The sequence below is a fragment of the Populus nigra genome, chromosome 6 (assembly GCF_951802175.1).
Source record: "Populus nigra chromosome 6, ddPopNigr1.1, whole genome shotgun sequence".
In the NCBI taxonomy this organism is placed as follows: Eukaryota; Viridiplantae; Streptophyta; class Magnoliopsida; order Malpighiales; family Salicaceae; genus Populus; species Populus nigra.
Genome location: NC_084857.1, coordinates 9,370,162 through 9,389,324, shown reverse-complemented (window position 1 = coordinate 9,389,324; position 19,163 = coordinate 9,370,162). Strand labels below are relative to the sequence as shown.

The window sequence follows — 19,163 nt, the reverse complement described above, 5'->3', positions numbered from 1 at the left end:
AATTCCGTTTCCATAAATATTTTTTTAATTAAAATAAAATATTTCAATTTTAAAATGTTTTGGAGTTTCTCTCTATATATATAATTTAAATTTAAAATAAATTAATTATAAATTATATAATATAAATACAATATGAAATAAATATAAATTAATTTAAAATAATTTTAAATAGTCAAACATTAAATAAATCTTTAACTTAAAATAACTTAAATTAAATTAAATATTAGAATATATTAAAATATTATAAAAATAAAATATTTTAAATATAAATATTTTAAATATAAAATTAGATTAATATTATCAAAATTAATGAAATCTAAAACATTTTTTATTTTACTCAAATTCTTATAAAATATAAATATAAAAAATATACTATTAATATAAATCATATATATTAACAATAAATTTAATTTTAAAAAATTAATATCATTGTTATTAAAATAATAATAAAAACTTTTCATATTTATATAATTTAATTAATTAAACTAATATTTAATTTAATTTAATTTAATCTAATAATTTTTCAAGAGCGGAAGAATAAAATTAAAACATTTCAACAGAAATTTAACTAAAAAATTCAAAACAAGCCGAAATTTAAAATAAAATAAAAATTATTCTGTTTTATTTTATCTTTTTAATTAGTATACCATTCCGAAAAATATAAAAGAGATTTGCCAACCTTCAAATCACACAAGACATTTTAGAGTTCAAAACCGAAATGCTACCATCACTGAACTCAAACATGTAGAGGGGACAGACAGTAATTCCATGGATATGTTCGAGATTCCTGGTGGCACAAATATATACATCTCCTGTCAACGAAAGACAAGGATTAATTAAGAAACCAAACCATTCCACCATCCACTTCTCCAGTAGCCCCAAGCACCAGTCCAACAATTCAAGCAAGCAACAGCATGGTCGTTTCAAGAGCACATATTCTTGTCACCACAACTCAGAAAAATGTCGGGAATTTGAGAAGAAACAGTGCTGCTCTCTGGGCTAAACAATGTTGATCTCTTAGCTACAACCATACACTCCCCAGCCTGAAAGACTGAAATGCGAACTTCCCCTGTCCATCATTGGATCTACATCACACCTTGCCCTTTTTGAATTTCTAGGTTCTTCAAGAATTGAGGGTGTACAGTACCACGATGAAGTTTCAAATCCCTGAGCCATTTCCAAGAGCATTGTCTGCAGCTCCTCCATGCTGTAACTCTTGTCCTGTGCGCAATTCTGCGCAATTCATGAAGATGGTATTAAAAAGAGAAGCACACCGATCAACCAAGCTATACATTTCAGAAACAAATTGGCATAAAAATTGCCACAAACAAGATTTCCACAACACCCAAATGATAAAGATTCCTTTTCCCTGTCATTAAAGGTCAGTTAATTTTAGAATGTAGAATTCAATCCTAGCGAAAGGATGCTTCAGATCTTGGGTGTTTTAGCATCCTGTCCAGACAGCACAAAGTGCCAGCAGTGGGACATTAGTCCCTACACAGTGGCTTTTGACTTGAAGATTTCCGAACTACTCCCCCATGTTGATAAACTTTGCACACTCTCTTCCACCATAATTTTAGAACGCTAGTGATGATGATAAGAAGCAAAACTCTTATCCACCCTTTTTTTCTCTCCTAAAAACCAAAACCAAAACAAATACTTTCATAACTTTCCCTGCTCTCAAAAGGAAGGATGCTTCTCAAGGCACCAATTTTGTTCACTACAAAGATAGATTTACCTTTATAACAATAAAAAAGAAGAATGGATTGGTTTCTGATTCATTTAAAGATCTGATTCCTATTAATGCTCTACAGCAACATAACTAATTTTGTTTTCTACAAAGATGAAGTATTTTTTATTACAAAAAAGGAAAAAGAAAAATTGATTTCTGATTCATTCCAAGATCTGATTTTTAATGCTCTAAAATATATTTGCACTTTACATTGCAATGGGTTGATCACAAGATTCAGCAGAGAAACTATAAATTTGCAAATTGGGAAACTCAATGAGTAGTAAATATAAAAAAATCATAGATCAAATTCATACCTGTCTCTTATCCTGGGCCATGAGATTCAATATTTCTTGCACAAAATCAGAAAGGCCCTGGCAGACACAAGCAACCAAACAATAATCAGCCGAAGCGAGCGTTAATGAAAAAGGAAAACGTATTAGCGAATCAATGCAGTGGATTAAAACTAGAAACAAAATTGAACTGACACCCATCACCTACCTCATCTTCTTGCTCTTCGGGGTCATATAATCCTGCATCATACATTGTTCTTTTTCTATGATCGGATAACACTGTCAAAACGAAGCATCAAAAATTAAAGATTCGAGGAAACAAAATTTCTCACAAAAGCATTGTCAGTAGTCAGCTGCTTTCAGAGAAGTTTAATTAATTACCCGCATAGGCTTCTTGAATTTGCTGGAATTTACGTTTGGCTTCACCCAAAAGCGAAGGTGTTCTTGTCAACCTATCAGGATGCCATTGCTGCACCAACAAACAACCACCCATAAATAATATACCACGCAACTTCAAAAGAAATATCAAAACAAAATCAATTGATACATACCATAGCAAGCTTGCGATAAGCACGCTTTATTTCATTAAAAGAAGACTCGGAACTAACACCAAGAATGCTGTAATAAGACGGTAACCCTTGTTGCTGATCAGCCCCCATCAAAACTTGTAAGCTAGCCAGCCAAGCTCTCAGAACGTATTCAACTTTACCAAAGTCTTTGGGGCGTTGGGCTTGTATCTGTAACAAGATGGTGGGTTCAAGAGATTTGGTGTTCGAACACTTATATATACATAGAAAATTGGAATAAAATAGTAGTACTAGAAAGTATCAAATTAAGTGATATGGAATGTTCGAGAAGGCTGGCAATGAAAAATATCTGGAGTGTGGATAGTTCGGGAACAAAGATATTAGATACTAGCTACAATCCTGGATTTTTTTGGGCTTGGAGGCTTCTCGTGTTCTCTGTTGATTTGTTTTGGACGGTGATGATGAGATGGCTACTGGAGTGATATTTTTTCTTTTTCCAAGAGAAAGAGGGATCACAGGTTCTGACACGTTTGTTTTTGAAAAATCAGGCTAATGATTGACGTGGCAATTTCCCCGGGCTTGCAACGCTTTGTACGGATTTTTTAAATTCTAACATAATTTAATAAAAGCTTTGAAAAAAAACACATAAATTAGAAAAATAATATATTTAAACACGTCCGTGTTTTTAATATCTATTTTACAAATATATGTTTAATGCAAGTTAATTAACATGTATAAAAATTAATATAAAATTTTATAAATATGTAATAAGATTCAAGATCCAATAATTAATAAAATCTAAATCTTTTAATAAGTGCACCTGTAATTTACAACTTTTATTATTGCTACTTTTATTCAAGTTAAAAAGAGTAGGCGTGTAAGTAGAAATATTGAGAAATTAATACTAGAAACAAATTGATGATGCGATTAGAGATTCCAGGTATTATTAATTCTGGTTTACCAGAGAATCTTAATTAAGCTTGGTAATAATAATGTTTGGTTAAGACATTGAGTCATGCCATGTATGTGAAAATCCTAGGTTTTCTTTAACTTGAAATTAGAGATTGGGTGTGTTTGGTATTCAGAATGCTGTTGTGGTTGTGGTTTTAAAAAAGTTATTTTATAAAAAAATATTTTTAATTGAAATTAGTTTAGAAAAATATATGTTTGGTTAAAACTGTGGTTGAAATTGAGGTTAAATAAAAAGTAGTATAATGTGTTTGGTTAAAAAAATATTTTTCAAATTGAGGTTATAAAATAATTAAAAAATATATATTAATATTAATAATTTTTAATTTAAATATTATAAATTTAACTACTGTTATTACTTCATGAAATAAATAATATTGATATCAAATATTTTTTATTATTCTATTAAACTATGTGCAATGTCATCACATACGAAATCTATCCAACAAGGATTATATTTTTCATGGTTTCTTAAACGCACAACAACAAAAACTGAATTTTTTTTAACTGGATCGGACACCGCAAGAACATAATTGGAATTGCAATCAAATTTCACAAATGCTACGTCATCATGCGATATCTTTCTAATTTATGTAGTGTTATTAAATAATATTAAATACTAGTTTTTCAAGTAAAATGATTTTTTAAAAAAAAATTTACAATTTCATTACGTACAAAAGTCATTCGACAAGAACTACAGTTTACATGATTTTTTGAGTGTGCAATAAAATTAGATAAAATATTATCAGGAATAAAATTGAGATTACAGTACGAGTAAATTTAATTCACCTTAAACTAATTTAAAAAAATAAAAAAAATATTGTTCACGTTCATGTGAACAATGCGAGTAAAATCAACTAACTGCACTGGTTTTTCGAGGGAAAAAAAATAAACTAAACTTTTCGCACTGATTTTTCAAAAAAAAAAAAAGTTCACGTGAACAGTGCGATAGTGGAGCATGGCTCCACTGTTCATTAAAAATACCAACAAGAAATAAAATGCTGCTTCTTCAAATCTTGCGGTACGATAATGAAAGTTGGTGGGTCCTACCAAGCAAAATCATTTTTTTTCGCTTTATAAAATAGTGATACGTGTGGCTGCGGGTGAGGTCATTACCAAACAGTTAGCATTACTACTTTCTTTGGTTTGCCAAAGATTCGCCTTTTCATTGTTGTTAAGAAGCAGTTTTGATAAACAAGACGATATTTAAGTACAAAATCCAATTTTATATAAAAAGCATCCCTATTTAAAATAAAATAGATAGATATTTGGACGAATCTCTCATTAATTACTTTTATCAACACATTTCAAGGTGCTTAAATTTTTAATGCTTTTGAATGCGTTAGCGTTTATAGAAAAATTGCACCTCTACCTATTCTAATCTAACTATCTAATTAATTAAGGATTTTAATAAATTAATCTAACACAAATTATTTTTTTATCAAGGATTTCTACTTAGACTAGATTTTTTAATGCAAATACCAAGTAATCTCACGAGCTTTATAAACAATTCCAATTTGAAAGATTTGATGAATATATCAGCGATTTAATTTTCACTTTTACAATAGATAATTTTAATGGTCCCATTTTTTGTGAGACCTTTTAAAAAGTAAAACTTCACATCAATATATTTTCTTCCACCATGTAGAATTGGATTTTTAAAGAGTTTAATTGTTGAGTTGTTGTTATAAAAAAAATACCATATGACCTTATCTCTTGAAATTAAGTTCTTTAAGAATTTTCTGCAACTATAATGTTTGACATGTATATGAAGTCGTGGCTACAAATTCAGCTTCTATGCTAGATAAAATGGAAATTAATTGCTTTTTTAAAGACCATGAAATAACTCCTAAACCAAGTTTAAAAACATACTCGAAATGCTTTTTCAATCATATTGATCTCCTATGTAATCATTATTAGTAAACCCAATAGAATTTGATTGTTCTACCTTTTTCTAGAATAACCCAAACTCCATAGAACCTTTCATGGACCGAAGTATCCTTTTAGCGGTTAGAAGATGAAATTATGTTGGATTCTCCATGTATCTACTCATAAGGCTTACTGAATATATTATATCTAGTCTTATTGTTGTTAAATACATTAAACTCCTTATAATTTGCTAGGTAAGAGTACCATCAACCTTTTTTCCTACATGATTCTTATTTAGTTTCAAACTAAACTCAGTTGAGGTACTCAACATCATTGCTCCATGTTCAAAATTCAGCTTCGTAAAATATAACATCTCGACTAATAATAAATTTCTTAGTGATGAGATTATATAGTTTATAAGCTTTTGAATGATCACTATTACCAAGAAAATGCATTTTTCTCTTTTATCATCAAGCTTTTTTCTGTTTTGAATTGGAACATGGGCATAGGCTAGGCACCTAAAAATTCTATGATGAACAATTGCCGGTCTTTGTCCACTCCAAGCTTTCTTTGGCGTCTTAGCTTGAACACAAAGTGTAGGATTTCTATTCAAAATACAAATACTTCAATTTACTATTTCAAGCCAAAAATCCTTTGGTAAGCCACTTCTTGTCAAAATACTTCTCACCATACCCATAATAGTGTGATTTTTCCTTTCATGAACTCTATTTTGTTGAGATATATAAGTTACAGTGAGTTGCCTCTTAATTCCACAAGTCTTATAAAAATTTACAAATTCATGCGAGCTATACCCTTTACCATTATTCGTTCGAAGAACTTTTATTGGGCGGTTAGTTTCATTCTCAACAACTGCTTTATACCTCTTAAAGGCTTCAAAAGCTTCAGATTTTTCTTGCAAAAAATAAACCCAAATTTTTCGACTATAATCATCAATAAAAATGATTATATATCTTTTACATCCATCAGAAAGTGGATTTATCAGCCCATAAATATTGAAATGAACAAGCTCTAATGATTTTTTTGCTCTGATATCAATTGTTAGAAATAAAACACATAAGTATTTAGATGAACCTCCCAAACTTTATTGATTAATCACTTTTATAAACACACACTTCAATATACTTAAATTTTGAATGCATTATCCTTTATATTTATAAAAAAAATTGCACCTCTTTGTAATCTAGCTAGGAATCTGAGTATCTAGTTAAATAAGAATTCTAATAAACTAGTTTAACACAAATCATTCTTCATCAAGGATTTCTATTTAGCATCTAAGATTCCCAACTAAATGGGTAACATAATGGGTTGGGGTTTTCAATCTATTATACCATTGCTTTATATGAAGATTGTTGTTTTAAGAAAATCTTTAGTAGTCTACCAGTTAATGTAACGAAAGTATAACTTCAACCGTCCATTGGGAACCAAAAAAAAGAGAAGGGTATGAGTTTTCAGATTGAATTTGAATATGAGTTTTTAGAGATTTTTTTAAAATCGATAAAAGTCCTTAAATTTAACAACGAAACTTAAAAACAAGCTTATTTATTCCTTGAGAAAGGATACATGACGAACGTTTTCACCATCCCCCATTCCCACTTGGCGCACCAAGTCCTCTTGCGGGAACTCTTCCCTTACAACCTTACACATTTCCTTCGTTCTCATATGTATGATATTTGGTTGCTCATTTTGCCTACGTATGCTTGCTTGGATATTTTATCTATTACTTGAAAATTTCACATGCATCAAGAAAACTCCTCTGAAAGATGATGTTCAAGATATTAAAATAAGCAAGGATCATACAAACCAATTCCACACAAGGAAGGTTAGATAGCGCGCAAGACCTTCCTCGAGGGGAGATCATCATAAATGGTGCGCCCGTGCCACACATTATGGTAAGAAGTGGACCTTCCCAAGAAAGATGCTATGAATCATAAAGATTGCGTTTGATATCAATTTAATTATCATATTAGAAAAAAGATTGTTGCCATTAAATACTTCAGAAACCATCAATGGTCGTATTAAATTATTAGCTAATGCTTTTTTTTTACAGAGTTGCTAACAACAGTTCCTCTCATCACCCACTCCAAGACTTGGATTATTGATTGGATATATGATTAATCCATGTCAATTTAAAAGTAAATTGTTTTAATATTAAAACAATATTGCTTTGAATAAAAAATATTTTTTTTTAAAAATCAAAATAATTTTTGATTAGCTAGATCACTTAAAATGCAAGTTTAATCGAATCAATTTTAATTTAATCTTTTTAAAAATTTGAACCGTGAAATAAGTCTATCCATCAAAGCCGGGTTTAATAACTTTTAGAACATAATAAAGTAATCTCGGACACAAAGAAGTTCGTATAAGATGAAAGGAAACATGACAGAGATCTCACCTTCCAGCGTCTTGGTCTTCCATCTTTTCGCCAAGATTTTCTCTTGATCGAAACTTCACAAATTAACTGAGAATATTCAATGGAGAAGCCTTCAAGTGTCTTGGCTCGAAGACGATTCATGTTGCTTCAGGCCTTTGAATTAGTTGCAATTATTTACACTGAAGAAGCCTTCAAAACTTAAATAGGGCGTTAAATTCCATGCGAACACTTGCCAAATAAATAGTCCTTTGCTTGTGCCCTACATTCGTCATGTGTTCGACCTTAAGGTTCTTAAAGTTCTAGAACTATCGATTTATCATTCTTAGTTTTCCTTTTGGATAAAAAATGGTTTGCTTTCTTTTTGTACGAACCAATTATTCCCAAAACTTTTCCCGTGTTGTTCTTGCACATATTAACAACCATGTTTCTCTCAGAAATTAAAAGAAAAGTAGAAAAAATAAAATTAACAAGATAAAGTCACATTGTTAGATATGGGCAATTTCGATAACTTAATGATCAAGAAATTCGTGATAAAAAGAAATGCTAAAAATTGTCTAAGGTCTTTTTTAAGGTTTATAACCTCATGTATGTAATTTATAATAATTTATAATTATTTGGAGGTTGCAAGGGGGGAATGTAATAAGGATCAAACTCTATTTATTACTTTTGTGATTCTTTAAAGGTTGTTTGGGCAAAAAATGATGGTAAATTTTGAAAGAGTTGTTTGTATGATTATAAGATTTTAGGACTATAATATAGTTGTGCATTTGCGCATATAGCCTGTTTGGAATTAAATCACATATGAAAATGAACTCAATTCCATATATTATTTGAATTCAATTGATGATCTATTATAATTTTTATGTTTGGAATAAAATACTAAACTATATAATTGAATTCAATTATACTATTCAAAATTATTATAAAATTAAATTGAATTAGCAATCTTCACTATTTCCCCTCAATTTAGAAATTATTTTTGTTATATAATTTTTTTTTTGTTATAAGAACCCTTATGTTTATTTAAAATGACATGAAATATAAGCATTTTAAATAAAATACAAATAGACTTATTTCATATCAATTTTAATATTTGTTGGAAAAAAATTCAAGAAACCTCAAAAGTCCAAGAAATGAGGAAACTCACCAACACTGGCCTATCTTAACCAATTTCCAGCAGCAAAATCAAGGCCAAAAAACAAGTTAAACCATTATAGCAATGTTTAAATACAACTTTAGCAATGTTTCAAGACCCTTATTAAATAAAAAGTTTAAAAAATAAATAAAACATATTTATCAACTATGTTTTATAAAATAAAAATCGCCACTATTTAATTAACAAAATGTCTCATATATGAAATAAAAATTGGCCGATATCTCACTTAATGATGTACATTAAAATTTTTAAAAAGCCATGTTTATAATTTTTTTCAAGGCTACTGTACATCTTAAGTCAGCTCTAATGCAGATTCTTTGAGACTGTGGAAATAAGTGTATCGAAAGAACTTACTTTATTTTTTCTGATACATAAACTTCAATATTCACCTAGATCTATAAGTCTTTCTTGCATCACACATGTAATCGCGCTTTCCAAGACCTTTGTTATTAATTATGGTCCTTTAACTCCTGATATTTTTCAAACTTTAGTTTAAAGCACAGCTTTTTAGGCACTCACCATCTACTGAAGGTCGATTCCACTTCCTACGGGTCAGATTTCTTTTTTCTCCTTGTAGGCAGGAATATCAGACCAGATCTAATATATATATATATATATATATATTAGACCAGCTGACAGTCATACAAAAAGCTTTAAGTATGAAAAAAAGAAAAAGAAATTAACCACAAGGTTCGTTTTATACTATCCACTCAAAGCTTACACCTAACATATAAAAGAGTACATCCTATCATTGCATATAAAAGCACTCCTTTGGATTTATCGAAGGGATCAGATTCATTAGAGAACCTGGAAACCAAAACTAATTAAAGATACAGCTTTCATGCGTGTTTACTATATATATGGATACAAATCCTGTATAGTAATTTGTTAGACTATTACTTCATGATCACGGGATTTTAATTCTGCATAGTGTAGTTATATTTATGGTAATAATTAATTGATCTGTTTTTGATGCATCGTGTTTGGAGAGCAAAGAAATTCTAAGCTAATCAGGGTTTAGTTTTAATTAATGAATAGTCCTAATCCATGTATTCAAGGTCGAACAGACAACGAAACAAAGGCTAATCTGCAAAAGACTGCTCACCTGGCAAGCATAGCATGGAATCCACTAACCCAGTCGTTGACAATTCCTTGTGAATCTTACATGTTTATTCTTAATTTTCTGGTGAGCTGCATGGCTCCATATGGTACTGAACCCACCTGAAAACAGTGCTCAATTTAAATTACTCATTCAAAGTTCAAACTAACCTAAAGCTATAGCATACTAATCACCTTAATATCATTAAGAAATTAATTAAGCTCACTTAAGGATCGCAAAATTCGGCAACAAGATGATCGAAAAGAAGTGCATACCTGCAGCGAGGTTCCTTAGGCCGCAAATTCAAACCCATGTAGAGTTAATTGGTGGTGTAATATGTTATGGCGCCAGGTTGATTTTTATAGAGATAACAAGCAATTAAAGAATCTGCAGGGTTGAATCGTGTGCTATTGTGTATCCGCTACCTTCGACACGTGAGAAGCTTTGACCAACGGATGAGACATCATTGTTCGAAACGATGCATGTGTTTTTACCCCCCCCCCCCCCCCCCAATCAACCTAACTCAAGAAAATGATTGAGTAAACAACACTAGTCAAAACTCAAGATTGAGGAGATAGAAATGAGGATACTTACTCTAAAAAAGAAGCTAAGATAGCTAGAAGGAAGCGATCAAGGTTAGTTGTGCTCGTGTGATTCTTTGAAATGCTGATAGAGGAAAATATCATAGATTGACATGATCCTACTTTAAGCTACCTTCATCACCCATTTGCTTAAAATTCTTGCACGTAAAACTTAGAAATTACTAATGCATCTGCTCACTGTGACAAAATTAGTAAATATAAACAGAAACACTAAGAGATTTTTCTGTTAGTATATTGCAATGACTTTTATTGATAGAATTTTTTATTTTTGTATCTATCGGTAAACACTGATAGAAAAATTCCTTGATATATATAAAAGAAATTGCAGTGGAAAAATAAAAAATAAAAAAAAACCAAATAGTACAATGGTGTAACTTTTATGGACAACATTACCAATGGAATCAACTTGATAGTAAAGTACATTCGTAAATATGCTGACAAGGAAATTTCATTGGTATATATTGAGGGAATTACGAAGGGTATTACACCGGGATTAAAAAAAAATCACATGGTGATGCGATATTTTTACCAACATAATGACCAATAGAGTTACTGATGGAATAACTTTGTCAGTTATACCGCCAGTAATATTTAATTTATGACCTTCTGCAACAAACAACCACACTCCAATCTCAACAAACAATCTGTCGTTGGTATATTCTAGAGAGAGTTAGAAAAGAATTATTGTAAATACCACTGCTACTGCTTAACTCACCGATGAGATTATATATGGTATTTTATTAGTGATATGTTATATTCACTGATGGATATACCGACGAACAAATAAAAACACCGATGACATTATATCAAGTTTTCGTGCTGGTAATATGTTAAATTTACCGATAGAGATATCGACAGACTCACTAATAGACCATAAATTACCGACGAGAGTTTTTTTTATGAATTGTTTCTATTTGCAAGCTTGTCGGTAATATACGTGCCGATGGATTGTGAGTATAAATACCGATAGAAATTTCTATTGATAAAACTGTTGAATCTGGTAGTAGCTTATCTAATAATAATAATAATAAAAAAGCATATATAATGATGTGATGATACACGAAAAAACTATACATATATTTTATACAATATACATATCTTCATAAATATCTCTATAAATTAATATCCCAAGTATTTATATTAAATATCTTCCAACTTAAATATTTATGACATATTTATATAATATATTTATTTTAAGAAAATCTATATAAACATGGCTTCATCTCTCTGAACTTAAGGTCTTTGAATGCCAAGAGGCCGACCAAAGCTTATATTTTCAAGATTCATCTTTCTAGATTTCAAATCTAATACAACACAAGTATAATATAAGATATAAGTATAGCCTAAGAAACATTTAAGCTCAACGAATACTAATATTTTTTGTCACCTATATATATATATATATATATATATATATAAATTATACTGATTTAAACTTCCAAGTGTTTTTATTATGGATACCACTTGCTGACAAAATACTTCAAATTCAATTTTATTGGTCATGTAAATCGCCCCCATATTTATTTATTTTGGCTTAGTGTATCTTCCACCCCTTATCAAGATGTACATCCATTCGTACGAATATCTTCCACCCCTTATATATCTACCTTTCTCTGCTTTAGCAACTCTCCAATTATCACATGGAGTCCCAACAACCATCCTTTTCAACAATTTACTAAGGGAGCCACTACCACTGCGACCAGTACGTGTGGTGGAGGTTGCTGCTAATCCATGTTATCATAGTTATGAAACTCAGAATACTATATAGCGGGTCATTTTAGTAATTTACTGATCAAGGGTCCATTGAAATTGAGTTTTATTTAATTATTTTTTAATTAAAAAAATATTTTACTTATTTTAAAAAAATTAAAATAATATTATTTTGATAAATAAAATTAGATTGATTAATTAACCTGTAAATTGATTTACTCAATTGATTATACAAGCTTTAAATTAGGTATAATATCATATTGAGTCTTATAATTATGGTTAATATATACAACATTCTAATAGTGGTTATCAGTAATTATCACTATAATTTATTGATAAAATTATTATGTTGATAATTCTATTGGTTTTAGATAAATTTATAATAGTGACATGTAAAAGTTTGTGGATATTAAAATTCATGAAAATCAAGCACCCATTCTCTCTCTCTCTCTCTCTCTCTCTCACACACACACACACATATATGTGTGTGTAGATGTGTGTGTGAATGGATATATATATATATAGATGTGTGTGTGAATATTTTCTTGAATTTTAATATCCACACACACACATCTATCTATATATATATATATATAGATGTGTGTGTGGATATTAAAATTCAAGAAAATCAAGCACCCATTCACACACACATCTCTCTCTCTCTCTCTCTCTCTCTATATATATATATATATATATATATATATAGATGTGTGTGTGTTGAATGGGTGCTTGATTTTCTTGAATTTTAATATCCACAAACTTTTACATGTCACTATTATAAATTTCTCCGATGTTTGTGACTAGGATTTGAAAGTTCTCCGATGTTCTTAATTAATATAGCAGTTGTGTTTCTTTGGGTACTTGGACGCTGGTATCTGCAGCTATATATATCAATATTTGGTAATAGAAAAAAAAGTGTTTTTTTTTTGTAGGACCCATTAATTTTCGCTGTCGTGCCACAAGTTTAGAGTAGTAGTATTTGCTGTATCTCGTGGTGATTTTTCAATGAACAGTGGAGCATGACTCTATTGTCGTACTGTTCATTAAAAGAAACAATTTTTTTTTTAAAAAAACATCAGTGCAGTTAATTGATTTCACTCGAACTGTTCACGTGAACATGAACAACATTTTTTTTTATTTTTTTAAAAAATTAGTTTAAGGTGAATTAAATTTACTCTTATTGTAATCTCATTTTATTCCTGATAATATTTTATCTAATTTTATTGCACGCTCAAAAAATCATGAAAACTGTAGTTCTTGTCGAATGAATTTTATATGTAATGAAATTAAAAATTTTTTTAAAAAAAATTGAGTTTTACTTGAAAAACTAGTATTTAATATTATTTAATAACATTACATAAATTAGAAGGACATCGCATGATGACATAACATTTGTGGAATTTGATCGCAATTCCAATTATGTTCTTGCCGGGTCCGACCCAGTTAAAAAAATTCAGTTTTTATTTTTATTTTAATTGTGTTTTATTCAAAAAATTAGAAGGATATTGCTTGATGACGTAACAAAAAATTCAATTTTTGTTGTTGCGTGCTTAAAAAACCATGAAAAATATAGTCATTGTTGGATATATTTCGTATGTATTGACATTGCATATAGTTTAATGGAATAATAAAAAAAATTGATATCAATATTATTTATTTCATAATGTAATAATAGAAGTGAAATCTACAATATTTAAATTAAAAATATTTTTTAATTATTTTATAACCTCAATTTGAAAAGTATTTTCTTAACCAAACATATTAAACTACTTTTTGTTCAACCTCAATTTCAACCATAATTTTAATCAAACATAAATTTTTTCAAACCAATCTCAACTAAAAGTACTTTTATAAAATAATTTTTTTAAAATCACAACTATAATATCAACCTCAATACCAAACATACTGTTGATCTGGTTTGCTAAATATATAAGTTCCTGACATTGTCTTCAAAGATTTAAATTTTAGAAAAAAAAATTACAAAAACATAAAAGTTATATAATACATCTACGTACATCAAAGAAAAAATAATAAAATATTTTTTTCAATTTTTTTTAATGACGAGAGAGAAAATTATTTGTTAGTGGAATTGTTCGATACGCTTGGTCAATATGCAGTACTCAACATAGATGGAGAATTAAACATCAATTAGGATTTCTTTTCTTTTCTTTTCGCTATTTAATGTATTGTTTTTTCTTTAAAAAAATTACTATAAGGAATTCCTTTCATAACTAATGTGTGAATTTATTTATTTATGTTTCTCAATAATTGATGTTTCCTTTGTAATCTTAATTATATTCATCAAACGAGTCTTTACTTTATATATATATATATATATATATATATATATATATATATATATATATATATTCACCTTACACATTTAAAATTATATATAAGAAATCAATAAAGAGAAAGTGGAAGGAACTTTTATCTTTATAACTTAAGTTTTGTTAAACCAACATAAGTTGCTGTGTTTTTCATGGAGCAAAACCAACATAAGTTTTGTTAAACTTGTAGATGTTAATTTCATAATCATTTAGTGGAAGGAACTTTTATCTTTATAACTTAAGTATTCAATGTTACTCTCTAACCATTAAATGACCTTTTTTAAAAATCTGCTTTTTATTTTTTTCCTTATGGTTCCTAATTGTTTTGCTTTATTTAAATGCAGACTTACGGAAATAAAGGGGTATTTGTAAGTGTGGTTGTTTTTTTTAAGTGTTTTTTATTTAAAAATGTATCAAAATAATATTTTATTATTATTTTTTAAAAATTATTTTTGACATTAGTATATTAAAATAGTTTAAAAATACTAAAACATAACATAAATATTTTTAAAAATATTTTTAAAATATAAAAACAAATAATATCTAAGATAAATACGGTATGGTCAGTTATATACTAAAGGTTAGGATCTGACAGGAACGGATTTTAGTGGTGGGAGTTTGATTAAACAAGACTTTAAGACGATAGTGACTTTGATATTTGTTTTCTACTTATGAAGAAGGCAACTTTGTATTTTTGAAGGACTCTCTGGTCCAAGTTATATCATTCGGGACCCTTCTCAAATTTTCTATTTAGGGATCATAGAATTGCTCCTGGTTTAGGTTATTTTAAGCTATTAGCACCCATAATTAAATGTTTTGGTAAAATAGCACGATTTTAAATTTTTTTTGGTAAAATAATATAATTTGAATTTATTATGTTTTTGAAATATAATATTTAAAGAAATCATGCTTGTAAAACATTGTATTAATTAAATATCATGTTTCAGAATCATGAGTTCATTAAATATTGAGAGGTTCTCCATTACAACTTCATTATATTTTACTGGTTATGAACTAGACATCTAATTAAATGTTTAAAAATTCCATTAGCTAAATTTCTACAGCCCAACCAAAACCCAATATCCAAATATCCCCGTCATCTTATATATTTAAAGTGTTCTTGTGAGATTTATGATGAATTATATCTTGTTTTCATGTTATATAAAATTTAAAGACGTTTGTGGGTTTTTTAGAGAGAGAGGGCTGGGTTATCAGTTTGTTGCAGAGAAAGAGAGAGATGGGATTATGCGTTTGTGTTCTTTAAGATGGGGAAGAAGGTATATTTCACAATATTCTATATTTTAGAAGCATAATTAGTGGTGTTGTCGTGACATTTAATAAATATTGTTATTTCCAACTACAACAAACTTAAACTATATTATTTTAACAAAAATAAATAAATTATATTGTGTTATTCTCCCAAAATTTTGATTTTATTGTGCTATTTTTTTTAAAAAAATCCCTGGTTTACCCTTGTTAAGAATTCTTCATGTGAGAGGCTAGAAACTTGGAATTCGCGGATCAATCTGTAACCCACCTTATATAATCAGGTTAGAGTTAAGTAGTATATTCATCCGAACTTAAAACAAGAGAACACCCAAATTTCAACTCATGCCCAAGCACCTACCTAACTCGATTGTCAGGTTTTTCTCATTTACATGCAGGGGCGACCCATTCATGTTAACGAAATTCACCGTCTGCTTTTCTATGATCGGGCAACTAACAAGCTAGATCTCTAAGGTTACAATAAATCATCAATCTAGAGACAAAAGTTATAGAACCTATATATGTGTTTGCTGGATCCTTGCCTCCTATATACATAAGAACTAGAAAGATCCCATGTTTTCCCAGCTTAATTATTAACAGAGAGCATACAATTTCAATAAGCTGAGGGACATCTAGTTGGTGCTAATTAATGTCATGAAATGAAGAGCAACAGCAATACCGTGGTCAGTTCCAAGTAAGAAGAACTATATTACCATCATTGCTAGTACAAACAAGAATGTTAACTCTGAGGGTAACTCAACTGGTCAGGTTTTGAATGTATTTTTCAATGATCATGAGTTTGAGTTCGTGCTCTCTCGAGGTTATTGAAATCTCACATAATCGTTAAATTCAGAATCCATGAAATTAGTCAAAATACGTGTAAATTGAACCAGACATTCACATTAATAAAAAAAAAATATTAATGTTGTAATCAGCCGAGACCGAGTTTAAGGATCATTTGGCAATAACTCAAGGTCTCTTCTTAATAAAAATATCCAAAGATAAATAAAATATATTTATGAATTATTATTTATAAAATAAAGATTGACTCCACTTGATTAACAAAGAATTCAAGTACAAAATGAAAATTGATTAAGGCTACATTTGTTAGACAGACATAAAAAATAATAAAAAAAATTTATTAAATATTTTTAAAGGACCGTTTATAATTTTTTTCAATTTCTCATTCATCTTAAATCAACTGGTTGTCATTGAACAATGAAGTCATGACAGGATTGAAACCCTCTCACCGTAACAATGAAAAGGAGAGAGAGATCAGAATGAATCAAAGAAAGAAGAAATTAAACAAGGAGGCTTGAAAAATGTAAACTCTGTATCTTGGTAGACATCATTTTCAATGTTGAATCATATCATCTCGAACTCTAACAAGTTATTGTATAACTTCGTAATTATCTTCATGAACAAACGAATGGAACCAAACAAAAAGGACTCCAATATTCTTCGAGAAAAATCACTAAAAATAAGAGTAATTACGGGCACATAAAATAATCATCCGCATCAGATGATTCACTCCGACTGTAAGGATCAAGGCTGTGATGGCATGGAGAAGGTCCTGAAGGCGGCACTGGACCTCGCGCAAGCCGGTTATCAAGCATGTAATAATAACTGGCATCCCTAATCGATCTTGTGCATCTTCCCGTGGAGACCAATATTGCCAGGACAATAACGAAGAGAAGAAAAACAAATCTCACGCCCGCCCGCAAAGAAGACATGATCACCTTTTTTCTCTGTTCTTGCTCAATTGATCTCCGGAGTTACTCTTGGTGTCCTATAAATTGAATGTGTACAGAATGTATAATAGAGAGAGATTTGGAGAGGGAGAGATAGCGGGTGAATTAGAATGCCGTTTTTGTTGGACTAAAAGGGATGGTTGGAAAGTTAATAAATTTGAAAGTGAAGAAATGAAGGGAAGAGTGGGCTAATATAATTTGCATCTTTGAATATTAACTTGCCGAGTGAAAGTCATGAGTCGAAACCAAAGCACTAGCAGCCATTTTAGAAACAAGGGAATAGTTGATTCTGATATTCCGTAGCTTTCATTTTATACAGCGTGCTATGGTACAGGAGTGCTCTTCAAGGTTAGTTTTCCACCCTGGTTTATGTTTTCAAAAGAGAGAGTTGAAATTCAATATATTTATAATATAGTGTGTTTTGCTGCATGAGTGTTTGGATCCCTTAATTTCAATATTCTCGTCAACGTGATTAAAGAGCATGATTATCTTTATGTTTCAAAAGTATTTCTAAAAAAATCTGAAATGTTTTTGTTTTTAAATTATTATTTTAATATATTTTTAAATAAAAAATATTTTAAAAACCAATTTTATCATGACCCTATCATAACCTAATAGCATGAACCTCCTGTGTCTCTCGTGTGAATGGTTCTCAACTTCTCATAAATTCCCTGCCCACTTCAATTAGCTTATGATTAATTTGGTACTTTATCCACTTTTGAATGAGTGATTCTCTTCGTTCAGCATGGTCGGTTGCCTTGGTTATGGAAGAAACTCCTTCGAATCTTCTATTGAAGCCACCACCGCTCATCGTGGACTGAAAGTATTTGCAACTTATTATATGGGCTTATTAAGGATACAGGCCCATATTTACTAGGATATAGTAATTAAACCATTTGTTAATTACTCTAGCACTCTTGTTTTGATGATATAATTACTTGATTATATGCAATTTTAAAATAAAAAAAAATTGTAGAATAGGCATTGAGAAAAGAAAAAGGACTATTTTTTTTTTATCATAAAAAGGGAATTATCTAGGGTAACTAATTAAAAAATTAGAATAATAATAAAAACTCAACTTTGATTAAAATAACATAATTTTATAAACCCTTAGAGATTAAAAAAAAAAAAAACCAAGTCTCAAGTAGAGAAATTAAATATTTGAGGACTTTTTTTTAATCATAAATAGTTCAAGGACTTACTTTATAAAAGAGAAGGTAAGAGAAGAAAACCATAACCATATTATTAAACTGCAAGATTTTATCTTTTCAAATGTGCAAGAATGTGAAGGATGAAGACTACTCATGTATTTATCAATCAATCTTTTTTTTTTTTGGAAAAATAAGAGCCAAAGTTTAAAACACGATGATGACGAGGGGTTCATGAAGTGGAAACTGGATATGTTTTTTATAAGCGCCGAAAGTTAAGCCCATCACAGACACAAAATTGGACCAGAGTTGTAACCTTCAA

The 19,163-nt window shown here is 29.5% G+C and overlaps 1 protein-coding gene across 2 annotated transcripts; it reads right to left on the bottom strand.

The window, feature by feature from the left end:
* Positions 1-659: 659 nt before the first annotated feature.
* On the bottom strand, positions 660-10,447 carry LOC133696091 (uncharacterized). Of its 2 annotated transcripts, XM_062118129.1 has the most exons (8): positions 10,310-10,447; positions 10,041-10,156; positions 7,801-9,532; positions 2,574-2,759; positions 2,404-2,491; positions 2,231-2,301; positions 2,047-2,103; positions 1,242-1,634 (listed from the first exon to the last, which is right to left on the bottom strand). In XM_062118129.1, exons 3-8 carry the CDS (start codon positions 7,918-7,920, stop codon positions 1,488-1,490), a joined length of 669 nt encoding a protein of 222 aa, XP_061974113.1. In that variant the 5' UTR covers positions 7,921-9,532; positions 10,041-10,156; positions 10,310-10,447; the 3' UTR covers positions 1,242-1,487. The 2 variants fall into 2 exon arrangements, with proteins under 2 accessions (XP_061974112.1, XP_061974113.1); XM_062118128.1 differs by lacking the exons at positions 1,242-1,634; positions 10,041-10,156; positions 10,310-10,447 and adding an exon at positions 660-1,233.
* Between the last annotated feature and the right edge of the window lie 8,716 nt (positions 10,448-19,163).

Bases quoted from the DNA above. Each gene is read 5' to 3' on its own strand.
- LOC133696091 (XM_062118128.1), bottom strand. From the start codon at position 7,920: ATGAATCGTCTTCGAGCCAAGACACTTGAAGGCTTCTCCATTGAATAT. The intron at 2,760-7,800 runs GTGAGATCTCTG...ATCTTGTTACAG, and splicing joins GAAGACCAAGACGCTGGAAG to ATACAAGCCCAACGCCCCAA. The intron at 2,492-2,573 runs GTATGTATCAAT...TTGTTGGTGCAG, and splicing joins CTTATCGCAAGCTTGCTATG to CAATGGCATCCTGATAGGTT.